The sequence below is a fragment of the Hemicordylus capensis genome, chromosome 2 (genome assembly GCF_027244095.1).
Source record: "Hemicordylus capensis ecotype Gifberg chromosome 2, rHemCap1.1.pri, whole genome shotgun sequence".
Classification (NCBI taxonomy): Eukaryota; Metazoa; Chordata; class Lepidosauria; order Squamata; family Cordylidae; genus Hemicordylus; species Hemicordylus capensis.
This window is the reverse complement of record NC_069658.1, coordinates 390,999,153-391,022,378: the sequence shown is the minus strand read 5'-3', so window position 1 is coordinate 391,022,378 and position 23,226 is coordinate 390,999,153. Positions and strand designations below refer to the sequence as shown.

At 44.9% G+C, this 23,226-nt stretch overlaps 1 protein-coding gene across 4 annotated transcripts in view; it reads right to left on the bottom strand.

Annotated features, from left to right (window-relative positions):
• Positions 1-23,226, bottom strand: part of MXRA7 (matrix remodeling associated 7) — an 86,517-nt gene that overhangs the window by 25,829 nt on the left and 37,462 nt on the right. For all 4 annotated transcript variants that reach the window (XM_053288884.1, XM_053288886.1, XM_053288887.1 and 1 more), the window contains exon 2: positions 19,152-19,212. In XM_053288884.1, the coding sequence (XP_053144859.1) occupies positions 19,152-19,212 (61 nt within the window). The remainder of the gene's footprint in view (positions 1-19,151; positions 19,213-23,226) is intronic.

Sequence of the window (23,226 nt, the reverse complement as noted above, 5' to 3'; positions counted from 1 at the left end):
CTCAATAGCAACCACAGGGAACCCAACCGGGATCAGAACCACAGTGGGTGGGGGGGGAGAGGATTTAAGCCTTGGCCTCCATCATAATCCTGATCTGGATCAGTCTCGCTACAGCTGCTGTGACTCCAATGGCAGTTTTCCTCCTGGGGTGAACAGCAGCCCATGGAGAGGCCTACTTTGAATCAGAATCACAGCAAGGGCAAAAATTCCTCCCTCCCTACCAACCATGATCTCACTTCAGTTTGAGGTCTCCTGCAGCTGCTGTTTAGAAAAGAAAAATGCAAATATGTCAGCACCAAGCATGAGCCCTATGTAACATATTGAGGCTGTTCGCACATGCAGCCTAGCCTGGGCTAGGTTGTGCATGTGAAGCACCGGGATCGAGTCCGGTCCCAAAACTGCCTGCGTGCCTAGCCACACTTTTGAACCTGGCGTTGAACCTATGGTTCGCTTAACCTATGGTTCGCTTAACCTTGGCAGGCGATTGTCTGGCCGATTACTGCCAGGTTAAGAGGCTTCCCCCGGGCCTGCCGCCATTTCTGGCAGCAAGCCAGAGGGAAGAAGCGGCCTTGCATAGTGCGGTGGCCGCTCTAAGGAGAGCAGCCACCGTGCTCATAGCATGGGGAGCCCTGGGATGCAGGAGAAAAGAGGTCCTCACGCTCCCAGCTCCAGAGGTCGCTGCACTGCTGTTCATGTGGGCCGCCACACGACACAGCAGAGTGGAGGGTAGCCTCTGCTCATCTGCCGGGGAAGGCAGGCAAGCTCCTGCTTCCATGCAGTGCTTTGCAGCAGCAGCTGGAGGTTGTGTGGAAAACTTCGTAGTTTGACCCTTAGTGAGAAATGCAATGGCACTAGAACAGGGCCGTACAACTTTGTCCCTCCCGCAGATGTTGAATACAGGACTGGAAGCCAGCCACAATGATTTCCAGGCTGCTTAATCCCACTTGAAATTAGATACAGCTAAACCCATAAAACCATATGCACACTGATTGGGGAGTAAGCACTGTAGAGCTCAGTAAGACCGTTTCCTCAGGCGGTGGACTGGGAGAGGTGGCAGTGGGGGATTTGCACCCACTGGCCCTTGCCCCGCCTGATCTGGCAATAGTGGTACCATGTAAATCTAAGAAAACTGGACATGATGGGAGAGCATGCCTCCCTTTCCCCACCCACCCCAATGCTAATATTGGAATGCTGTGTTGGGATAGGATCCTGCAATCCCCTATTTAGCTAGCTCAACAAAAGAAATCATCGGATTTGGGGGCATAACAGAATTTGCTTCAGCACAAAGCTCTTGGGTAAACGTAGCACACTAATATTAGCCTTCGAAAGGCTGCCAGCCAATTGAGAAACAATAGAAGCGAGGGTGGTACCAAGTTTTCTTTATTCATAGGTGACAATAACAGAATTCCTAAGCTATGAAATGGGTTTGGTGCCTCTCTTTACAACAAATGCTCTTTTCTTTCCTGAGCCCTGTGAACCACATGCCTGCCCTAATTAAAGCACTATAGCTAACAGGATGTACAGCCAGGGGTTTATCTATTCAAAGCAGATTTTGCTAGAGCTCTTTGTTTGTGTTTTAAATCTCTCCTCTCCGTTATCTTCCTATAAGAGGCCCAGTAAACAATTAAAGGCTCCAAAGCAAGAGATGCACCTGTGCCTGTCAGTCTCGTTGTTGTTCTTGTTTTTAAAGCACCTATACATAAGGGTTGTGTTTTGAAAAATCCTGCACCAGATGGACTATGGAGCACTGCTGTCATGTTGGAAAGTCCAGAGGGGCACAGGTCCTTAGGGGAGATGAGAGGAGTGCAGAAATGTCTGTTTCTAGAATGCAGCTTTTATTTGTAACTTCTATGTCAACAGGATTGTTGTAATGCCAGCTGAGCAGCTTCTCCACCCATGTGTCACAACAGAAACTCATCATGAACTAAAGAACTGCAGCTAATTTGTATATGCTAATTTCATACCATCAGCATAATGACATGCCATGAGCAATTTGCATCTCATTTGGGAGAATGTAGAATAGTCAAAACAATAGGCTTTCAGAATGCTGGGCTATTGTTGGATTGTGGCGATGTATTTATAAGATGTATCCATAAAATGTTATACGTGCACATATGATTTTATTGTGAGACGGTCATGTTGTCTTCGTTGGGGCTTAAACAGTCTTTGTGTTCGGAAACAGGTGGAGAGGGAGCACTTGGGGGTTGCCCAACCAACCACAACAACTACTGCCTTTGCTCCCCGGATCCCAACAGCTTCTAGCAGTCAGGGTAACACACACTAAGCCTCCCAATCCTAACACTGACAGTGTCAGGTAAGAGTGCAGGAATGAAATCATTTTGCTTTAACTAGTTAATTGATTCATTAGCCAAGTAAAAGACAAGTTAAAAGAATAAAACTGGAGTTTAAAGCTCCACGACTCTACCTCTGCTTCCGTTGTGCATATACATAAGCCCCCTCCATCTTGCTTTATCCCCAGTTCAAATCATCTGAGCATCCAGAAAGAGGAAGCTGGTTACCTTAAAAAGTCCACCCATTCATTCATTCATTCATTCATTCATTTTAATATCCCGCTCTTCCTCAAAGGAGCCCAGAGCGGTGTACTACATACTTAGGTTTCTCTTTCACAACAACCCTGTGAAGTAGGTTAGGCTGAGAGAGAAGTGACTGGCCCAGAGTCACCCAGCCAGCTTTATGGCTGAATGGGGATTTGAATTCGGGTCTCCCCGGTCCTAGTCCAGCACTCTAACCACTACACCACGCTGGTACCCATGTGATCTACACATGCAGAAGTAGTAATCCCCAGATGGTGTGGTCATACCTCTGAGGATGCAGGGGTATGTATGCTCAATATGAATGCTGAGGATGCTCAATATGGTATATCTGTCATCCCCAAACCATACAGTAGCTGCCAAGGTGATCATCCCAACACCCAGCTGCTGAATTAAATTAGTGGATTCCTCACTCATGAAACTATCTTGCCTGACCACATCATTGAAAGTTGCATGTCCAAAGGCCAGGCTAATGACCTGCTTGGCTTCACTCAGCTGAATATATGTATTGGGAGAAGACTGGGGTACATCGATGCAACCAGTGTATGTGTACTGGAAGAGCAGACAAACAAGCCCCATGGAACAGCCCACAAGAGGCAAGGAGAAACTATGAGGTCTGGGCCCATATACAACCAAATGGTTTGCACGAAACAGGGATTTTCTTCCTTGTGTCTACAAGGCAGGTGCTCTGGACTGCAGTGAAATAATGTAGTCTCTTGTGGGTTAGCAATGTCAGGAAGTTATTCTGCGTCTCTAGTCCAGCAGCCTAATTTAGACTAGCAGCAGCTGCAGTTCTGGTGGGAGGCATTTTGCAATTTGATCCACATCCTTTTGTTGCCCTGTGTAAGTCTTTCTAAATAAACTATCCTTTCATTAAGCATAATTGTGCTTAAAGTGTTGGTGGGAAGAGGAAAACAGAATTCTGCCTAGCTGTGATTGACTGGCAGCCAGACAAATCTTCCCAAGGCCAAGTTGCATTTTCCAAATGACTTTGTATTGTGTTGTATATAAACTGATAACTGGGGTCAGATGAATGCCAGAAAGAGATGCTGCAGCAGGACTGTCTGAGTAGACAAACCACAGCTCTCTTTTGGAGCAAATTCACACTCCTAAACCAACATCCCTCATTTTGCCCCAGTTCCAGGCGCAACATCCTAAATCAAGACCTTAAATGGGTCTGTACAATCGCTTGCCTTTAGCATGGGAGCAAAGCACACTGAGAAGTTATGCTGTGCACATTCACCCACTCCCCACATCCCAAATGCTTTCAGTACAGCCAGCAGCCACAACCACCCAAAGCCTTGGTTTAGGGGCCTCAAAAATTCAGTTTAGTAAAACCTCATCATTTTCCTTCACGGAAAAACCAATGCTATTTCCTGGCCTGGCAGACACACAAGTCTGATCGACTGGAAGTGAATGGAAATTTAACTCATTTAATTGTCACACACTACCAGAGCGCTTGAAAAGGGGCTTTAATGGGTCACTGATCTTGGAGCTCCTTGATAAATGCTGGCAAGACTGATTCAAATATTCATTGATATGAATTCATGTCTTCATGCTCTTCAACGCTGCAGCATTGCTCGCTCCCCGACTCCTCCTTGTACCCCATCTCTTCGAACCCTAGCATCTCAGCTCGATGGGAGAAACCATGAACTGGTCATTCATTGGTTTCCCTCATCCTTGGTAACGAACTCTCTCCTCTTTTCCCTTTCTCCCCCTTCCCCTCCCTTCCCATTAGAAAGAACTGTTCAAGTTCTTTAATGTTACAGCCACAAGCCAAAACAGAAGAGAAAAATTACAGTTATATAATTGTTTTGCTTTTAAGTTAGAAATATTAGTTCCCTTCTGCCAGGAACCAGTTCTTATGTTGTGGCTACTCACCGCGGCTACTCATGATTTAAAAAACCAGATTTGCAAAGCGCTTGCTCCGCAAACCTGGTTTGGAGGCAGGGGTTCTCGAACGGGTTACCTGCTCCATAACCACAGGGTTCACCGCCCAGCCTGGTGGTTCTGACAATCGGGAAAAATCGGGCTAGGCTTTCCTTGCCCGATTTTCCCCGATTGTGGGAATAGCCCCAAGACCTATATATATCCAGGTCTCTCCTACCTCTAGCAAACTTCAGGAACTCTTCCAGTTCTGGGCATGAGACTTGATGAAAAATATGTAAGAGGAGTGACCTACTTTAAACAATGTATCTGGAAATATCATTTCCAAAGGTATTAACTGAGATTAACTCAATTGCCCTCCTCCACCCATTAAAAGCCTGCATGATTCCAAGACGTTGGGCTTGAGAAGGTCATTTTCTTCCATGCTGTCATTTTTTCAAGAGAGATCATTAGTTCAAGTTAAAATATTCTCCACTCTATACTCTTTGCAATCTGATCCTGTGCCCATTTCCTCAGAAGGAAGTCCCAATTAGTGCTATGGGACTTGATCCCATAGGCTGAGAACCCCATTACTTTGCACTGCTTAGAACCAGAAAGGATCAGGTTTGTGTTCTATTCGTAGGTGAATTTAAAAGCACATTTTAAAAAACTCCTTTACTGTGGTACGTCTACAAATTGTGTCTGCAACAGTGACGGTTCTCAGAAACTACCAAAGAAGTGAGAAATAACACACAGTGATCTTCTGTTTCTTGTTTACACTCTCAGAGTGTCTCTTGTTCACACTCTTCTGCCCCTCAGAGATTAAAAGACTCTCAGCCCCGACACGGCCCCTGCATCTGCCGTCAGATGTGGGGGGCATTATTTCGCTCCCAAATGGGGCTGCACGGCTCTGTTGGGGAATGAAATTGGTCCACACTGCATTGGCAGCATGGTCTGGACCAACTCTCTCTGCCTTTAAAGGCAGGGAAGCCGCTCTTGGCCTTGCTGCCAATGCAGCGGGGCCGATCTCCCTCCCAAATGGGGCCCCGCGGAGGGAGACCACACCCCCGTGTCTGACGTCAGATATGAGGGCATGGCTAGCCTTCCCCTACATCTGGTGTCAGATACGAGGGGTGGGGCCAAGGGGATGCGGCGGTGGCCAAACACAGACTGCTACCAGCCTCGCTCTGTGCCTGTATATGTTGCTTAAAAATCTGAACCAGGGGGATGCATGTGCGTGCGTGTGTGTGTGTGGTGTGACAACATTTCTGGGTGCATAGGGAATGTGTGATATTATTTGCATAGAAGCAAGAACAAAAACATGCCAATAAAGTTTTGTTTTTCATCATGTCCTTACCATTCTTCTACAACAAAGACAAGGCAGGTGTGGGGTGGGGGAGAAGATGGAAGGAAGGAAAAGGAGGGGCCAGGAGGTGCATCTTCACTTCTTGTCCCCGGGTCCATTCCAGCCTTGTTACACCTCTGCTACCCATTATCTACCCCAAATCAGACTTGAGCTCACATTGTAAAAATCAAAGTCAAACAAACCAAAACCAAAGAGAGTCAAGCAATAACAACAGACTTTTCTCCAGAACACTGGGGACTGGAGGGAAGCAGGATAGAAAAACATCCATTTGCAGCAGAGAGATGCTTATACTCTTGGATGCTGCAGGCACTATAAATGCATGGGCACAAAATGCGTTATGGTAGTACATAATGTCCTGACTAACAGTCCCAGGGATCACATGGCTGTGCCAGAGGCCTCACCTTTGCGCCTTGTTAATTTATATTATGTAATACTTTCCTCGGGTTGGAAGGGGACAGGGAATATATCTGCACATCTGCAACATCTGGGTCCTGTATGCAAAGATTTTGTGTTGGTTTAAGTTCATGAAGCCTCACACTACTTTCTAGTTCATCTGTGTCAGTAAATAAGTGTCCCTAAGGCTAGTTAAACATTTTTGTTTTTAATTGTGTAGTCCAGTCACCAAAACTGGATGCCATGCTAGTCATAGCTCAGAATTGCTGGAGAGATCATTTTCACTCAGCAGCAGTACGTGTTCACATGCACACACATAGCACTCAGAATAAACGACTGCAAATGACAACAGGGCTCCTGTACTTTTAATAGCTGAGTAGATGTTTTATAACTGCTTTCTTGATTAACACAGAAGAATGTTATGTAGATTCAACTAAAGGTTTATTCAGCAACAACTACATTTTCTCCTTCTTCTTTCCCTCCCTTTTCCTTTCTGACTCCACACCCCACCCCCAGTATCCTCACTGGGACAAACTTCCAAACAACAAAGGATAACTAGATAGAATACAACACACCTCTCCCCTTTATAACAACCAGTTACATTGATTTAAAATTTGGCAACAAAGTCTTGAAGCCTTTTAGGTGGTCTCCTGTCGCACACATACACACCTCCTAATTCTTGGGGTGTCTGGCATAGGAACCATTTGTGATGTTTCTTCTAGTACTAAGGATTGTCCATCACTTTCACCAGCCTCTTTTGTGAGGTCAAAACTGGAGGCAAGACCAAAGTCCTCTACAATTCCTCTCTTGGGACTGGACTCCCTTCCCTCTTGACCCATAGTATGCATGCTAGAAAGTCTCGAACTGTTCCATTTCTTTACATCATCCAATATGACAGAATCGCCTTGGATTTCAATTATAGGAGGCCCTCTTTATTTGTGGGGGTTCTGTTCCCACTTATTTCCATAGCTAAGGAAACCACGAAAAAAGAAACTTTAACCCTATGGGGATTGGGGGGTTAGGTTCCTAAGCACACTGAAGTGTGCTGAAAATCACAAGAAAAAGCGGGGGAGGGTAGCAGAAATAAGCACAATACTTTGCTCCCCAGCTTTTCGGCAATGCCCCCCCCAACTTCCAATCTTTATTATTTTTTAAGGGTGTGTGTGGTGTTGTTTTGGTAGAAAAGAGCCACAAAATAGCTCAGTACTACAGAATGGCAGCAAGAAATGACATCAGAAGTCATTTTGGGCCACTCAAGAACTGCAGAGAGGTGAAAATAACTCTATCCTATTATTCACCCCGCAACTGGGTCCTTATGACCCAAGAACAGATACTTGAAGACTGTGGATAATGAGGGCCACCTGTATTAGTTTTGGTCCAGAATATCGGGAACATCCTTTTCTTACTTTATAAGGCAACTGTACTCAAACTCCCACACCTGAAATATTCAGTATTTAATACCCCATTTCCGATCCACATACAATTTGTTTTTGTTTTTTTGCTTCTCCCTTACTGAATCATGAATCTCTGCATGTTCAGGGTGAGATAGCACTGAAAGCCTTATGAGCTGTTGCCGTTGGGTAAGCTTGGTGGTAGCTTTGTGTCAGCAGTTCAAAAGGTAATTTTCCTGTAGTAGAATGGGGAGTAGTACGATAAGCAAATAGAGTTTTGTGGATTGCCCCTTTCCAGGGTTGTTGTTGCGTAGTAGCCAGTCGTAAACTTTCCTTCACTAACCTGTTCATTCTTTCTACTAAGCCACTCCTTTGAGAATAGTACAAGGAAATAGTCTTGTGTTTTATCCCATGGATATGCAAGTATTGCTCCATTTCAAATGAGGTAAGCCATGTCCCATCGTCAGTCACCGGTTCTTTAGGAAGAGCTTCCCTCACAAAAACTGCAGCCATGAACAGGATCACCTTCTATGTAGTAAAGTTGTCAGAGAACAAAACTTCTGGCCACCTGGAGTAGTAATCCACCATCACTATAACGAACCTTTGTTTTGTAGGTTGGTTATCAAAAGGCCCCATTATATCCAGAGCAAGTTTCCCCCAGGGACCATTGGGATACTCTACTGGAGTCAAGGGGATTATAAAGTCTTCTGCAATTTGTCACATAAAGCACAAGCCATAAAGTGCCTGATTACATTTTCAATGTGTTTGCCCATACCTGGCCACCACAAACTTTCTCTGATTTGCCTTTTAATCAAGCTCATGGCCAGATGACCTTCGTGGGCAATTTTGATCACATTTGCTTGTAAGGAGGTTGGCACCACCAAAATGATCAGTCCTCAGCACCAGCTCATTAAGAAGGGACAGCTCACTTGTTACGTGCATATATGATTGAAGATGTTCAGGTACCCTGTTTTTTCATGACCACCTATTAGTTATGTAAGGCTTAAGTTCAGTAAGCACTTGATCATCACTGAGGGCCGCTTTCCATTCAGAAGATGTGATCACTCCATGAGTGGATGAAGCTATTTGTGCAATCACTACTCCTTCATCCTCTTCATCTGGGATCTCCTCTTGGCCTGGAAGTTGAGATAAACAATCTGTAGTTGTATTCCTAATACCGGGAATATATTCCACCTGGAACTCGAAATCCATAAGTCTGGTGATCCATTTGGCTATTTTTGGGGTTGCTACTTGTTTCCCAAGTAGTAAATAAGCAGATAGGGGTTCATGGTCTGACTATAAAGTGAATTTTTTGCCCCACAAGTAAGTCCTGAAGTGCCTCACCACTCAGAAGCATGCTAGAGCTTCTTTTTCAATCTTCTCTGATGCAGTAAGCACTCTGGAAGCAAAGGCATATGTAACTTCTCTGTCCCCTTTTTGCTTTGTTAAGTCAGCATCCAAACCCTATTCAGAAGCATCAATGGTTATAATAGCGGGCCTGTTGGTGTCAAAAGAAGTGAAGGCTTTCAGCAATGGCTGATTTGATAACATGAAAACTAGCTTTGCAGGATGCATCCCTGTTAAATGCTACATTCCTTTTAAAAAGATGCAATGGAACAACACCAGGCAAATTGTCTAACAAATTTAGAATAATACAGAGTCCTAAAAATGAGCAAAGAACATCCTTGTTGTGTAGCTCTGGTACTTCCCAAACCAAGTCTGCTTTGGGATGTGCACCACTCTGATATATTGTGTGTCCCAAGTACGTCGCCAAGTGTGTGCAAAACTGACATTTCTCTGTAGAGATAGTAAGTCTGTGTTGTCAAAGTTTTTGTAAGACTTCTGTCAGTTTAGTATCATGCTCCTCAATGGTTTTGCCATACAGTAAAATGTCATCCTGAAAGTAAGTGATGCCATCTGTGGTCCCAAAGATTGTATGCATCATTCGCTGAAATACCTAAACTGCAGAGGCTAATCCAAAGGGCAGTCTTTTGAATTGAAAAAGACCCTCTGGGGTAAAGAAGGCTGTGTATTCCCGAGAACCTTTGAGCAGAGGAATTTGATGATAGGCCAAAGATGAGTCCAAAGTTGTGAACACAAAGGCCTCTTTCAGAGTAAGCAGCATTTCATAATGGTAATGGATGACAATCTACTACCAAGTTGGAGTTCACATCTCTTAAATCTACACATATTTGAAGTGTACCTCTTGGTTTCCATACAAGAACAATGGGAGATCCCCATTCTGATGCATCAGCAGGTCCTATTATGTCAGCACGCTGCAGTCTTAAGAGCTCCTCTATAAGTGGTTGGTGCAATGTTATGGGTATGCTCCTTTGTGTTGTACAGGTGTTGCATTTGCCTTCATCTGCATTTTACGTTTGAAATGTATGGCAGTGCCAGGAGTATCAGCAAAAACATCTGAGAAATCAGCAATCATATCAACATATAGATGCTCCATCGTTTGTAAGGCAGGTTACATGCTATCTGGGTCAAACACGATCCAGAGATCTTTCTAATGTTTCTAAACCAATATTGAGATGCCTTTTTGTGACACAATGAGGCAATTCTCACAATCGTCAAAAAGTGGGCTAAGGGAGCCTAGCCCGCTTTTTGGCGATCGTGTGCTGCCATGGGAGCTGCACGGCTTCTGGCAGCAAACCACCAAAACTACCTCTTAGCCGAGGTTAATGGAGCGAGTGCTCCATTAACCTTGGTGTTCTGCTCGTGTGTCACTGTGGACCGTGACAACACACGAGTAGACCTCCAACCGGTAGGCTGCAAGTAGCTTCCCAGGCTCAGAGATCTCTCCAGGATGCCCTGCACACTCGCACGGGGCACCATGGAACTTCCGGGGGGCCGTGTGGCGCCTGATCCCTGCAGCCCCCGCCAGCTCCGTGACAGAGCTGGCAGTTGTGTGGGCAGCCGATTCGGCTGCCCAGGGCTGCAGGCTTGCTGGTCTGTGGGGAGAGCGGGCTAAGCCCACTCTCTCTGCCTACCCCCATCTGGCGAGTCTCACTGATTGTGAGACCTCGCCTCCGTCACTTTCCCTTCTGCAGTATGTCGTCTGTATTCCAGGACAGCAGAGAAGTATTCATTTATGGCAATAGGGGAAGCTACATATCCCCAGAGATGGATGTCTGAAGGCTACAAGTGTAGATCTGATGTAGTGTGGAGGCTCTTGTAAATCGGATGGGAAATGATAGTGTATGAAGAACCAGAATCAGCCAGCATCCACATTTCATGGCCATTATGTTTCACTTGATATTGTGGAGAAGTGGGCTCTGACTCTGTCACACTTAACACTGTCAGAAAGCGGTTTCAGCTGCCTCATCCTTGTCATATGGTGAATCAGTAATGGAGTGGAGAGCAGACTTGCAAACCTTACAAAGTGCCCCATTTTGTTGCCCTAGTGAGCTTCCATGCAAGACGGTGAGCAAAATTGGATTTGTGGACAGAGACTCCACATTGGAAGCACTGCTAGCAACTCCTTTCTTGTGTTGCCACTTTCTGGGGCAGTGCCATATGAGAATATTGGGTTTGGAAGGATTTAGACTGAACAGCCAGGATTTCAGGAGGTGGGTTGGAGTACCAAAGAGAGTGATCTGGCACAGTGAAGAGCATTTTCAGCCCTCTTAGTCTTCTCTATAACTTTATCCATGGTACATTTTTGCTCCAGTAGCAGTTTGTTTTCAAAACAATCTGATCCCTGACCATTTCATCAGTAAAGTTGGCAAACTCACAGGCACGCAATACCGTGACATATTGATTTATAGATTCCACCAGGCAGCTGGAATCTAAAATAGAACTTGTAACATTCAACAATCACATTCAAAGTAGGATTGAAATGATCATCTAAGGCTTGAAGAGCTGCTTCATAAGGGTTGACACCCACTTCCAAGTTGGTAGGAAAGGGCAAAATGATTATATTTTCTTTGGCCTTCAGTGGGGCCCAGGCAGTGAAGCAATATAACCTTCTGCTTTGCTGGAGATAAAATCAGTAGTGAAGAGGTAAATGCAGAAATAGGATCTCCATTGTTTCTAGGGAAGAGCAGTTTCTCCTGGCATGGACAAGGGAAAAAAAGGTGATCATGGGATTCGAGCAACACTGCAACAGACATCCAGTGAACAACAGAGTCCAGAAAGAGTCCAACAGAGTCCAGATGAAATAGTACCTTCAGAAGTTGTGCAGGTCAGAAAGCTGGAGAAAATCAGCAGCAGCAATAGTAGAAAGCAGCTCAGGAATGTAAGTCCAGTAATGCAATGAAATGAAGATGCAGGAGCATTCATAAGCTTTGCAGCCTCACATGCATAGCTGGTTCAAAATCTAATCGCCAAATGTTTTATAACTGCTTCCCTGGTAAACACAAAACAATCTTATGTGGAATTAACTAAGATGTCGTTCCAGAAACAACTCCATTTTATCCTTTTCCTTTCTCTCCATTTTTTCTTTCTGACTCTACCCACTACACTCTCTACAGGATCCCCACTGGGACAAACCTCCAAACAACAAAACACAAAAGATTACTAGACAGAATACAACAGTAGAAGGCAGAATGTCAGGAGGTGCATCTTTCCTCAGACCTGTAAGAGAGAGAGATAGCACCACTTCCTGAAAAAACCCCTCCCACTTCCTATTCAGTTGTTACTGCTAGGGTAGCCCTCATTTGCATCTGGTCACCCACCCCCAATAACATCAATCTGAGCCTGGCTAAGGCAAAATGGTTCTATAAGGAGGCTGAACAACTCCAGCCTTCCAAATGTTGTTAGACATCAGCTGCCATCATCCCCAGTCACACAGTGGCCAACAGTCAGAGATGATGGGAGTTGTAGGCTGATAACAGCTGGAGAACTGAAGCTGGGCAGCCCTACCCTATGGTCTCCTGTTAGTGCCATGCTTGACTTCCAGTCTCTGCAAATTGTGATGCTCTTAAAAGCCTCGCCTTCACAGTTTGCCTCACTTGTGTGATTTGTTCTAGGGTTGCCACCTTTTTCTTTTGGCAGGGTGACTGTGCCTTTAACAGTTGCCAGGAATTCAATAGTTGAAACTTTTCCTCCATGCTCCACTTGTGAAATCCTTCCTTGTACACAAAGGCACAGAAGTACTTATTCATATTTCATTCTGGATGCCCTAAAGCTAGCACTCCTGGGTATCCTCATTCCTTATAATTTCCCATCAATGTACTACAGTATGGGGGAAAGCTGAGTTTGACAAAATTCTGCCCCTATACAACTGTTATTTAGGGCACAGGAGCCCTGTAACTGCTAAAGTCTGGCAACTCTAGTTCCTGGCTTCTAATGGAGGTAGTCATCTTTAAAAAAAACAAAAAACGGCTCTGCTCCTGTACCTTCAACAGCAGCCTGATGCACAATAATTGAGCCAATGTGGCATGAAGATAAATGGATGGGAAAGGATTTGCCTATTTAGTTTCTGGGGCTACTGTTAAAAGCTCAAAAGCAGGGCCAATAAAGAAAAGTGGCAACTTCTAGCCCCTGAACTAACTTGCTGCTGGAGCATCTGCAACTTTGATGTATGATGTTCTTTACTTTCATCCCTCTTTCTTTATAAACTGGGGTAACATTCCCCTACCTGGTGGGTCTGATGTGTGAGGATTAAAGATGGGCTATAAGCATTATAAGCATAATCCTCTTGAGCCAATAGGATTGTAGCTGTGACATGGAGCTTAAAGGGACAGCAGGAAAGTGGGACAAGGAAGTACAGCTCCCATCTGCACCCTCCCCTCTTTCTGCAAGGGCTCTGCAATTTTGCAGACAAGACTAAGACCAGGCAGTGAAGAATGGCTGGGTAAAATGGGGGAGAGATTCGTAGATTTGGACCTTTCTAACTAGCACTGGGATGGTCATCGGGCAGTGCAGTCTATGGATGGACTGTGGAGTCTAATCCTGGTCAGCCATACAGATCACCTGGTGAATGCCTTGAAGCCTCACCTGCCTCAAAGGGTTGCTGAATAGCCTACCTGTATACTAACCTAAACTTTGCAGTGGAAGGGCCAGTGTAGGATACTAATGGGATGACAAAAACAGCTAGATAGATCACTCAATTTATCTTTACTACAAGAAAAGTTGGAACCAGCATAATGACAGCTTTTTGTAAGCAACATCAAACATGTTTCCCCCAGTAGGTAGTATAGTTGTTTTTAAAATAACACACCCACAGTGTTCCCTCAGTTACATTCGGGTGAGATAGTGGGATTAGGGTTGCCAAGTTACCAGGAATAAAAGAAAAGTAGCCTGGCCTGTTCCTACAGTTTGACCTGCAGGAGTCAGTAAGTGAAGTTTGTCAGGGCATAGAAATAAACAAGAGTACCTGGTAATTGCTTCAGATGAGATTGTTGTTAAAGGCACAGCTACCGGGGCCAATTAAAAACCAGAAAACCTTAGCTGAGATATAAAATATGGAGTCAGCAGTGCTGAATCATTGTATAAAGTACAGGGTTTGCTAGAATGTTATGGAAAGGCCTCAAGGCACAAATACTGGCATGTTACCATCTGTCTTGTTTTATGTTGTGTAAAGCTTTTATGTTGTCTTCCCAAATTAGCCTATTAATCATTTTCTAATCAACTGATTGACTAATTAGTTAAACATGGTTCCAGATAAATCACTCTAGAGATCCCTACTGGACTTGGTAAGGAACTTCTAAGTTGGTGTAAAGCAAGGGAGGGAGAAGCCAGAGACCAGATTTATGTGGAAAATCTATATTAAGATACAGAGGGGCTATTATTTTGGGTCAAGAAAGGACAATTTATTTCACATTGAGATCTGCATTAGGAATATAAACAAATAGTTTATTTTGATTGTCATGTATTTTAGCTGTATGTGATTACTATAGATTACATAGTATATTCAGAAAAAATGTGTGGATACCAGCCCACAGTTCATGGGCACATGCTATTTATTTAACAATACTTTTGTCACAAGGTTGTTACTTGCATGAAAGAAGTTGAGCTAGCCCTTGGAAAGTTAAAATCCATCAAGTTAGACTTGGAAATCATAAAAGGTAATTTATTAGGGTTTACCTTTAATTGCCCCTATAGTCTGGACAGGATTAAGCAACCTTTGCTTTCTAGCTGTTGTTGAACTACAATTCCCATCAGCCCCAGCCCCAGTAAATTGAGCCTAGGGATGAGGATGATTGGAGTTCAAGTTTAACAACAGCTATTCTAAGATTGCCTTCCCCTGCCTTAGTATATATGTTTCTCAACTTTTCTCTGCAACTTTGGACTAGAAATTTAATTTTAATCAACATGAAAAATGGGATCCTTTGTTCTGACAGGAATGTAATAAGAAACAAAAACCTCACAGCTAATGAGGGTTTTTGGACAGGCTCTTGTTTTCTAATGAGCCCTCACAGGTTGCAGAAAAGGGCTTCAAGCAGTGGCCAAATGTTCTCTAAACTCCTTGTATAACCATTCATTCATTCATTCATTCATCCATCCATTACTGCCCTTCCTAAATAGGCTCAGGGTAGTTTACACTAAAATAAAAAAATACTTAATAATTAAAATAAAAAGCCAATTAAAAGCAGATTAAAATTAAGGCTCTCCTGAAGGCCTCCAAGGAAGATAATCCTCTTATATCCACAGGGAGCGTGTTCCACAACCTAGCAGAGACAACCGGGAAGGCCCTATCCCAGGTTGCCACCAGATGAACTGGTGGCACCTGAAGACAGACCCCTCCTGATGATCTCAAAAAGTAGTGGGGATCTTGTAAGGAAAGGCGCTTTCTTGGGTAACCTAAGCCATTAAGGACTTTAAAGAGAATAACCAGCACTTTGTACTTTTCCGGGAAACATATTGGCAGCCAGTGCAACAGTTTAAGAACAGGCATAACGTGGTCTCTCCTGGGTACCCCAGAGACCAACCTGGCTGCCACATTTTGAACTAACTAAAGTTTCCAAACTATGTACAAAGGCAGCCCTACATAGAGCACATTGCAGAAGTCCAACCTGGAAGTTACCAGCTAGTGTACCACTGTTTTCAGGTCATTCTCCTCAAGGAACAGGCGGAGTTGTCATAGGAACATAGGAAGCTGCCATATACTGAGTCAAGCCATTGATCTATCTAGCTCAGTATTGTCTTCATAGACTGGCAGGAATCTCTCTCAGCCCTATCTTGGAGATGCTGCCAGGGAAGGAACTTGGAACCTTCTGCTCTTCCCAGACCAGCTCCATCCATTGAGGGGAATATCTTACAGTGCTCACACTTCTGGTCTCCCATTCATATGCAACCAGGGCGGACCCTGCTTAGCCAAGGGGACAAGTCATGCTTGCTACCACAAGACCAGCAATCCTCCCACTAAATAACCTCAAATCAATCGCACCTGGTAAAAAGCACTTCTGGCCACAACCATACAGCTCTGCAAATAAAAATAGCCTATGGTCTGCATAGGATTTCCTTTACTTTAGTTCCATGGAACCCAGACATCAAACTGGCCTCAACTTTTGTTTTTTTCCTTTTAAGAACACAGGAAGCTGCCTTATACCGAGTCAAACCAATGGTCCATCTAGCCCAGTACTATCTACCCAGACTGGCAGCAGCTTCTCCAAGGTTGCAGCAGGCAGGAGTCTCTCTCAGCCCTATCTTGGAAATGCCAGGGAGGAAATCTGGACCCTTCTGCATGTGGATGCTCTAACAAGAGCAGCCCCATCCCCTAAGGGAAATATCTTACAGTGCTCACACATGTCGTTTTCCATTCAAATGCAAACCAGGGCAGACCCTGCTTAGCCAAGGGGACAATTTATGCTTGAGTATATGAACGGTCCACTTTTAGCATTATTTGCTAGCTGAATCTCTTGAAGACCCATCTCTGGACATGGTGGTATTGGATTGGACAGTGTTGGATTGGCAACCTGCATTAATGTGTCATCCTCTCTCTCCTTTGTCGCTTAGCTTTCAGGCCTGGCCAATGCTCTAGTTCCACCTCTTTTGTAAAGTTTAGGTCACCAGCAGCAGCCCAGTTTACCCTAATATCCCTTTTCTCTGCACCCCCCTCCCCGCACCCTCTTTGCACAGCGTGTGGGGAGAACTGCCCATGCTTTACTGACAAATTCCAGCAACAGCCTTTTCCTTTGTTCTCTCCTTGCCTTGCATCTCTACCAAAAGAATTAACAGCTCAATAATCAGGAGGAGGAAGCAGCCTGCTTTGAGACTCAGCTGCTTGGGGGCAGGCAGCTAATCCCCTGCCTTTCCCCAGGAGGGATGTGGCAGTGCAGTGCCCAGGCCTGCCTCAACAGAAGCCATATTTATAGAAAGTGACAGGCTTGCCCTAGTCCTCCATCAGAGCCCAGGATTGTCCTGTATCTGGGCTCGGATCCTCCGGCTCATACACAATAAGCAGGGATCTGCTGGACAGGAAGGAGATTACTCAGGCTACTACAGTATTCCTCCCTTTTCTTCTGCCACTTCTACTAATGGGGAAAATGTAAAGTGACAGTTCCCTGGAAATCCACCTCTGCTGGGTTAGGAGAAAAGAATGAAGGGAGAAGTGTAGCATTTGCCAGGTTCCGATCTTAAACACCAGTTTTTTCTTAGACCCTTCAGTTTGCATCATAAGGGGTGATTTCACATCCAATATCTGCCCTGCTGTGAAGAACAAACACATCCTCTTCATGTGTTTCAGTGACATCCTTGGGATTCAGGTGTTCTTTCAAGCTAGTGGCAATATCACCAATGTTTCTGCTTTCACTGAAATCTGAGGATGAAATTCCCACAATGCACTGCACACTGAGGATGAGGCAAGTGGAAGCTCTACAGCTCTGGACATGTCAGCTTTTCCAACATGTCTTGGAAGACAAAAAATAGAAAACAATCGGGGAAAGACTTGCTCAAAGGCATGTGTGAGAGCAGGTCTTTCCCTGATTGTTTCCTATTTTTGGTCCTCCAAAAATAATAACAGTAATACTTAGTAGTGCGCAAACTGTTAGTTACTCTGCCCTACCAATGCTGGTACCTGCATTCCACTCCCTCCTCCTGCTTCCTATTTGCTTACACTCAGGGTTGCCTGCAAAAATCACACACAGCATTGGACATCTTGTTTTCCTTTCTTTCAGTCTATCAGCTTTCAGTCTATCAGTTGCCAGAGCCAACAACGTTTGACCTTTCTTTCAGCCCTTTCCTTTGGGGATATAAGTGGGAGATCCAGCGACTCCAGGGCTGTGTCCATCAATTAAGCCACCAGTGGGGTTGATTCCACCCCACTGACTGTGCTCCTAACTCTGTGAATCAAAGAGATGTCATCTCCTGTTGGATGTAAGGATAACTTTGGCTCCATCTACCCCAGTGTGGTTGGGTGAAATCTGAAATACGGAGAGATGTTGGCTATCTCTCTGTCCCTGTAGATGGAAAGGCCAGAGGCTGCTGCTTCCTAATGAATGTGGGTCCTCCTTACTGGGATCTTTAGGGTAGTATTAAGGAGGTGGCAGCAAGGACCCAAAGAAAAGAGAAATCTAGAGGGGGGGGGATATTGCCCAATTGCCCCTTTCTCCACCAACATCCCAACCACAAAATCTGCACACACACACACACACACACCCAAATAAATCAAGCAAACCAACATGCTAGTACCTAAGCTCAAACTTACAGGGAGCCCCAGAACATGAATCTCTTGAGGCAGGGAGCTTCCTCCAGCCCCTCCTCTTTGTTCCTGTGTCTATTTTTTGTTACTGGCAGGAATAGCTGCTAATCAAGCTATTCCAGCTTCTGATTCCTTGGGGGCAGCTCCGGGCACCACCACCAAAGAAAACAAAAAAGGGGCAAAATACACCCCCTGCAGCAAACAGCATGTGTATTTTTTAAAACCAGTTTTCCCTTCCTCTTGCAAATGATGCCCAGGGCCACCCCCAAGGAATCAGAAGCTGGAATAGCTTGAGTAGCACCTCTCTCATTTTATGTTGCTAATTCACATTTAGGAGTAGGCATGTGTTAAATAGACTGTTGTTAAGGATAGGGCTGCCACTGAACAATAATAACAACATTACATCAGGTTGTTAAGAGGCAGGAAAGGGCAGTTGAAAATCAACCAGGTGACAATTATTATTATTATGATTGAATGATTGATTTGATTTGATTTGCATAACGCCCTTCCAAAATGGCTCAGGGAGGTTTGCAATTAAAACAAACCACTAAAACAGTAAAGAGCTAAAACAAATTAAAAAACAATATAACAATTAACAATTTAAAAACATTTTAAAACAACAATTAAACAATGCAGTGTGGTGCTCACGTATTTGCTTAATGGAATTCTTTATCATTTCAGAAATATGAGGTATGTTCATTCTAAAGTCTCCATGTTTTTAGTTCAGATCCAATTTATCTCTAAGGATGCTTTAACAAGTGATGAGAAGGTGGTGTTTGTGTGTGTGTGTTTTTTTTGCAGGGGGGTTGCATTTCCTGAATCTGTAAATCAAATAGGGGGTGGGGGTGGGAGAGAGGGATGGTTCTCTTTTTCTTCCAATCTTACATTAACAATATTGAAAAATGATGACTTCTAGATTAAAAATGGCATATGCATCACTTGTGAAGGTTTACATCTCTGATATTTCTCACTCCATGCAGTCTAGAACTTACCATCTTCTGCCTCAGGTTCCCTCACCACCAGTTTTTCATTTTCCGATTCTTGATCTTCCTCCTGGAATGGGAATTCAGCATTAAACTGTTGCAAAGCTATTCACTGCAAGAGCTCTCTGCAAAATCAAAACAACCAAGCCACCACAAATCACAAGAAAATGACAGGCATAATCACTCAGCGAGACAGAATTCTAGATAGATTCCCTGGAAAAGCCTCCCGTATTAAATGAACCTCTGATTCACATACACTTCCTTCCCCGTTGCTCCTAAAAGTAGCAAAACAGGGGAAATACAAGTTAAAGGCTTATCAACATATTAGAGTTCCTCATTTACTTAGGTATACCCTTGGAGCATATCTTTTGTCTGGAAACAGGACAAGAGGACCTTAAATGATAAATATAGAAATGCATTGTTTTTAAAGAATTCCTCTCAAGCAAATGCAACACCTTGATTATCTAGCATGTATGTACATCCTTCTTCTTCTTCTTCTTCTTCTTCTTCTTTAAAGAAGCATCCAGCAGGCACTTGACTGAAGTGCTGGATGGGAAGGAGTGGGGGAGGGGATCCTGGCCACGCTCCCTGCCTCTGACGTTATCGCTGGGGCTGTGGGGGGATGTGCATGCTGGCACACATGTGGCATCGATTACGGAAGGGGCCACTGGAGAGAGCTTGTCCCTCAGCCCCTGGTGAGCTCCCTACACTGCTGGTCCCTTTCCCACTCCCTACCCTGCGTTAACAGTGTTCACATGTGAACACAGATATCCCAAGTTAGTTATTTTAGGGCCCCTTCTCACATCAAACACACTCAATGTGGCATCTTCTATAAAGGCCTCATTGAGAGAAATCACCTTTCTCCTGGAAACTATATGGGAGCTTGATTCTTTCCTTCAAATGCAGAAGGTGCATTTGAAAGGGGAAAACAGCCATTTTATTATACATGTGTAAACCACTGGGGTCAGCGGGGGGGGGGGATATCTTGTGGGACTTGTTGGTCCTAAGCTTGTAGCCACACACCCCTCCCTGCAAAGGTGCCCAATTAGCTCTACCGCCTGCCTTCTTTGGCCATGCATGCCTCCTTTTAAAACCAGATACAGAACAATATTATATAGTGAAATACATGAGAGCATGTACGAAGTGCATGCTCACCACTGAGGCACTACAGCCCATCCCCATACACTTTGGGGTGGGGGGGTGCGGAGTAGGGCTTCCTTCCAGTGCAGATGACACAGTTCTACGACCTTTCTGTGGGGGCAGCACCAAGGTGGGGGGGATTTCCCCTGGCTTCATACATGGAGGGAACCCCATTCAAAGTATGTTTCAGTTTTTGAAGTGATCAGATCAATTTGTTTCATCTAAGGTAGTAAAACTGTGAAACATAGGAACATAGGAAGCTGCCATATACTGAGTCAGACCATTGGTCTATCTAGCTCAGTATTGTCTTCACAGACTGGCAGCGGCTTCTCCAAGGTTGCAGGCAGGAATCTCTCTCAGCCCTATCTTGGAGATGCTGCCAGGGAGGGAACTTGAAACATTCTGCTCTTCCCAGAGTGGCTCTATCCCCTGAGGGGAATATCTTGCAGTGCTCACACATCAAGTCTCTCATTCAGATGCAACCAGGGCAGACCCTGCTTAGCTATGGGGACAAGTCATGCTTGCTACCACAAGACCAGCTCTCCTCTCCAAACATTGCACATGCAATGGAGCATGTTTGCACAGTTGAATTGCACAAATGGAGTTGTGCAACTCTCACTCTCTCTCTCTCTCTCTCTGTGTATACAGTTGCACAAGGATGCTGTTGTGTAATGTAAGCACAAAACTGCAAATTGAGTTGTGCAACAGGGCGGCATATATATATGCCGCCCTGTTGCACAACTCAATTTGCACAGTTTTGTGCTTACACAACAGCATCCTTGTGCAACTGTGCAAACATGACATTCCATCGCATGCATAACGTTGCACAGTATGTCAGCTTGTTGGGGGGTGGTGGGGGGGGTCTAATGAATATTCTACTCCTGGGCCTCCAGGGGTCCCTGATGAGCTCCCACCCAGGAGACAGTCCTGACATTTCTCTTTTTTTAGAAATCAAGGACTGTTCATATTTCTGTTAATAGTATTCTGAGAGCAGAGCCTTTTAAAAAAAGCTTTAAAGATGGCTTTTAAAAGTTTATAGTGGAACTTTTATACCACCATAAAACCTGATGCTAGCATTTCATCCCTGATTGGGCATGTGCCTTTCCATCATTGGCATGCATCTTTCACAACACAGTACACGTGTATTTTGTACTTGGGTATCTGTATTCAAGTATAAAATGCAGCCCAAACTGGCCACAGGGTCATAAGAAAACACCATGGTGCTTGTGCCCCTGTTTTATACACACCAAAGGAACCATATCTCAGTGGCAGCATACATGAACATAGATGATACCGATTCAATCCCTAGCAATTCCAGTCAAATAATGTCAGGGGGGTGCCAGGCAAAGGCTCCATGGCCAGTGAGAGTAGACCGGGGTGGCCAAGCTGAGGCTCTCCAGCTGTCTGTCGTGGCCATGGTTGATGGCAGTCCAAGAATAGTTGGAGAGCCTCAGCTTGGCCACCCCTGGAGGAGCCCATATTGGGCTAGTTGGACTCACACTGTGAGCAGTTTCATATGTTCCACATTGACTACTTTCATTGCACAAATTGTCAGGGATTTCTAGCTTCTGCATCTGAGAGAAACACTTCCCACTCCTGTTTTCCATTAGCAAAGATACTTACATATTACTAGTAGGATAGACCTAACATTACAGGTAAGGCTTAATGCTGCTGAGACTATTCTACTCAAGGTACTACATAGTGTTGGAGCAATTGTTTTCACTAGTTCTGTTTATAGGGCCAGTAGGGGGGGGGGCAGCCAATGTAAACCACAGACAGGCAAGACAATTCTGACCCATTTGGGAGCCCCAGGCACTTCATTGTGTGCAGCAGAGATGGGAATTCAACATTCCCTTGACCTTTTCCACGCTGCAGCTTCTTCTTGGCCTCCTCTCCTTCTCATTTCACATTACAAGGAAGGAACATTCAATGTGGCATGTTGTGGACCTGTAATGGACCATTCTCTCCCCCCCACCCCATACAAATACTACCAACTCTGAAGAATTCCAGAGGGTAATATGTGCTGATGTTTGAAATCTGATTCAGAATGAAATGACTCACTGGCAGGCATCCATACTAATGCCATGTGTGTGCCACAAAGGAGGGGGAAATTTTCAACAGTCCTCCCTTACTTTTGCAGCCCTGTGCCTCCTGAAAATATGTCCCCGAGGGTCCCGCAGCCCTCAGGGACATATTTGCAGGAGGTACAGAGGGCTACAGAGGAAAGGGCGATCAGCTAAAATAATCTCATCCCCATTGTGCACATGAAACATTATTCACTTTGCACAATATTAGTCTACTTTTGGGGCAGGCAGTAAATGTGTGAGGGGTGATGCTTTTATTAAGTCCAGAGGGCTTTAAAAGCTATTTCCTAACTCAGGAGGGGTGATGGAAAGGAATAATAAGCATCCTACCACTTTGGTTCTGATCCAAGAGCAAGAAAGCATACACCATAAGCCCCTCTTCCCAGCTTCCCTCCGCTTATTGCAATACATTATACTAGCTGGGCTGAGCGCACAGCATCAGCACCTCCAGCCAGCCAGCCCACCCACCCACCTGCTGCCACCTTTTTCTAAACCCTCCCCTGCTTTCTGGCCACTGCCCCCGCCCGTCGCTTTTTGGCTGGCCGGCCTGCTTCTCCTCCCCCCCCAGCTTCTCTGCCCCACCCCACCGCTGCTGCTTCTTCTCGCCGCCCCCCACTGCTTTCTGGCTGGCAGCCAGCCACCAGCTGCTGCCACAGCCGCCATTTTCTTCCCTCTCGCCCATACCTGTGGCTATCTGGCAGCTCTCCGAACCCTCATGAGAGCTGCCACGCATGGGATTAGCCACAGGTACATCTTAGAGAATTAAATATATAGTTAAATATATAGCTATGCCCCAAATATGCAGACTGCTTCCAGACCTTGCTTTTTCACAGGGCTTTTGTAGGAAAGTACCGTATCAG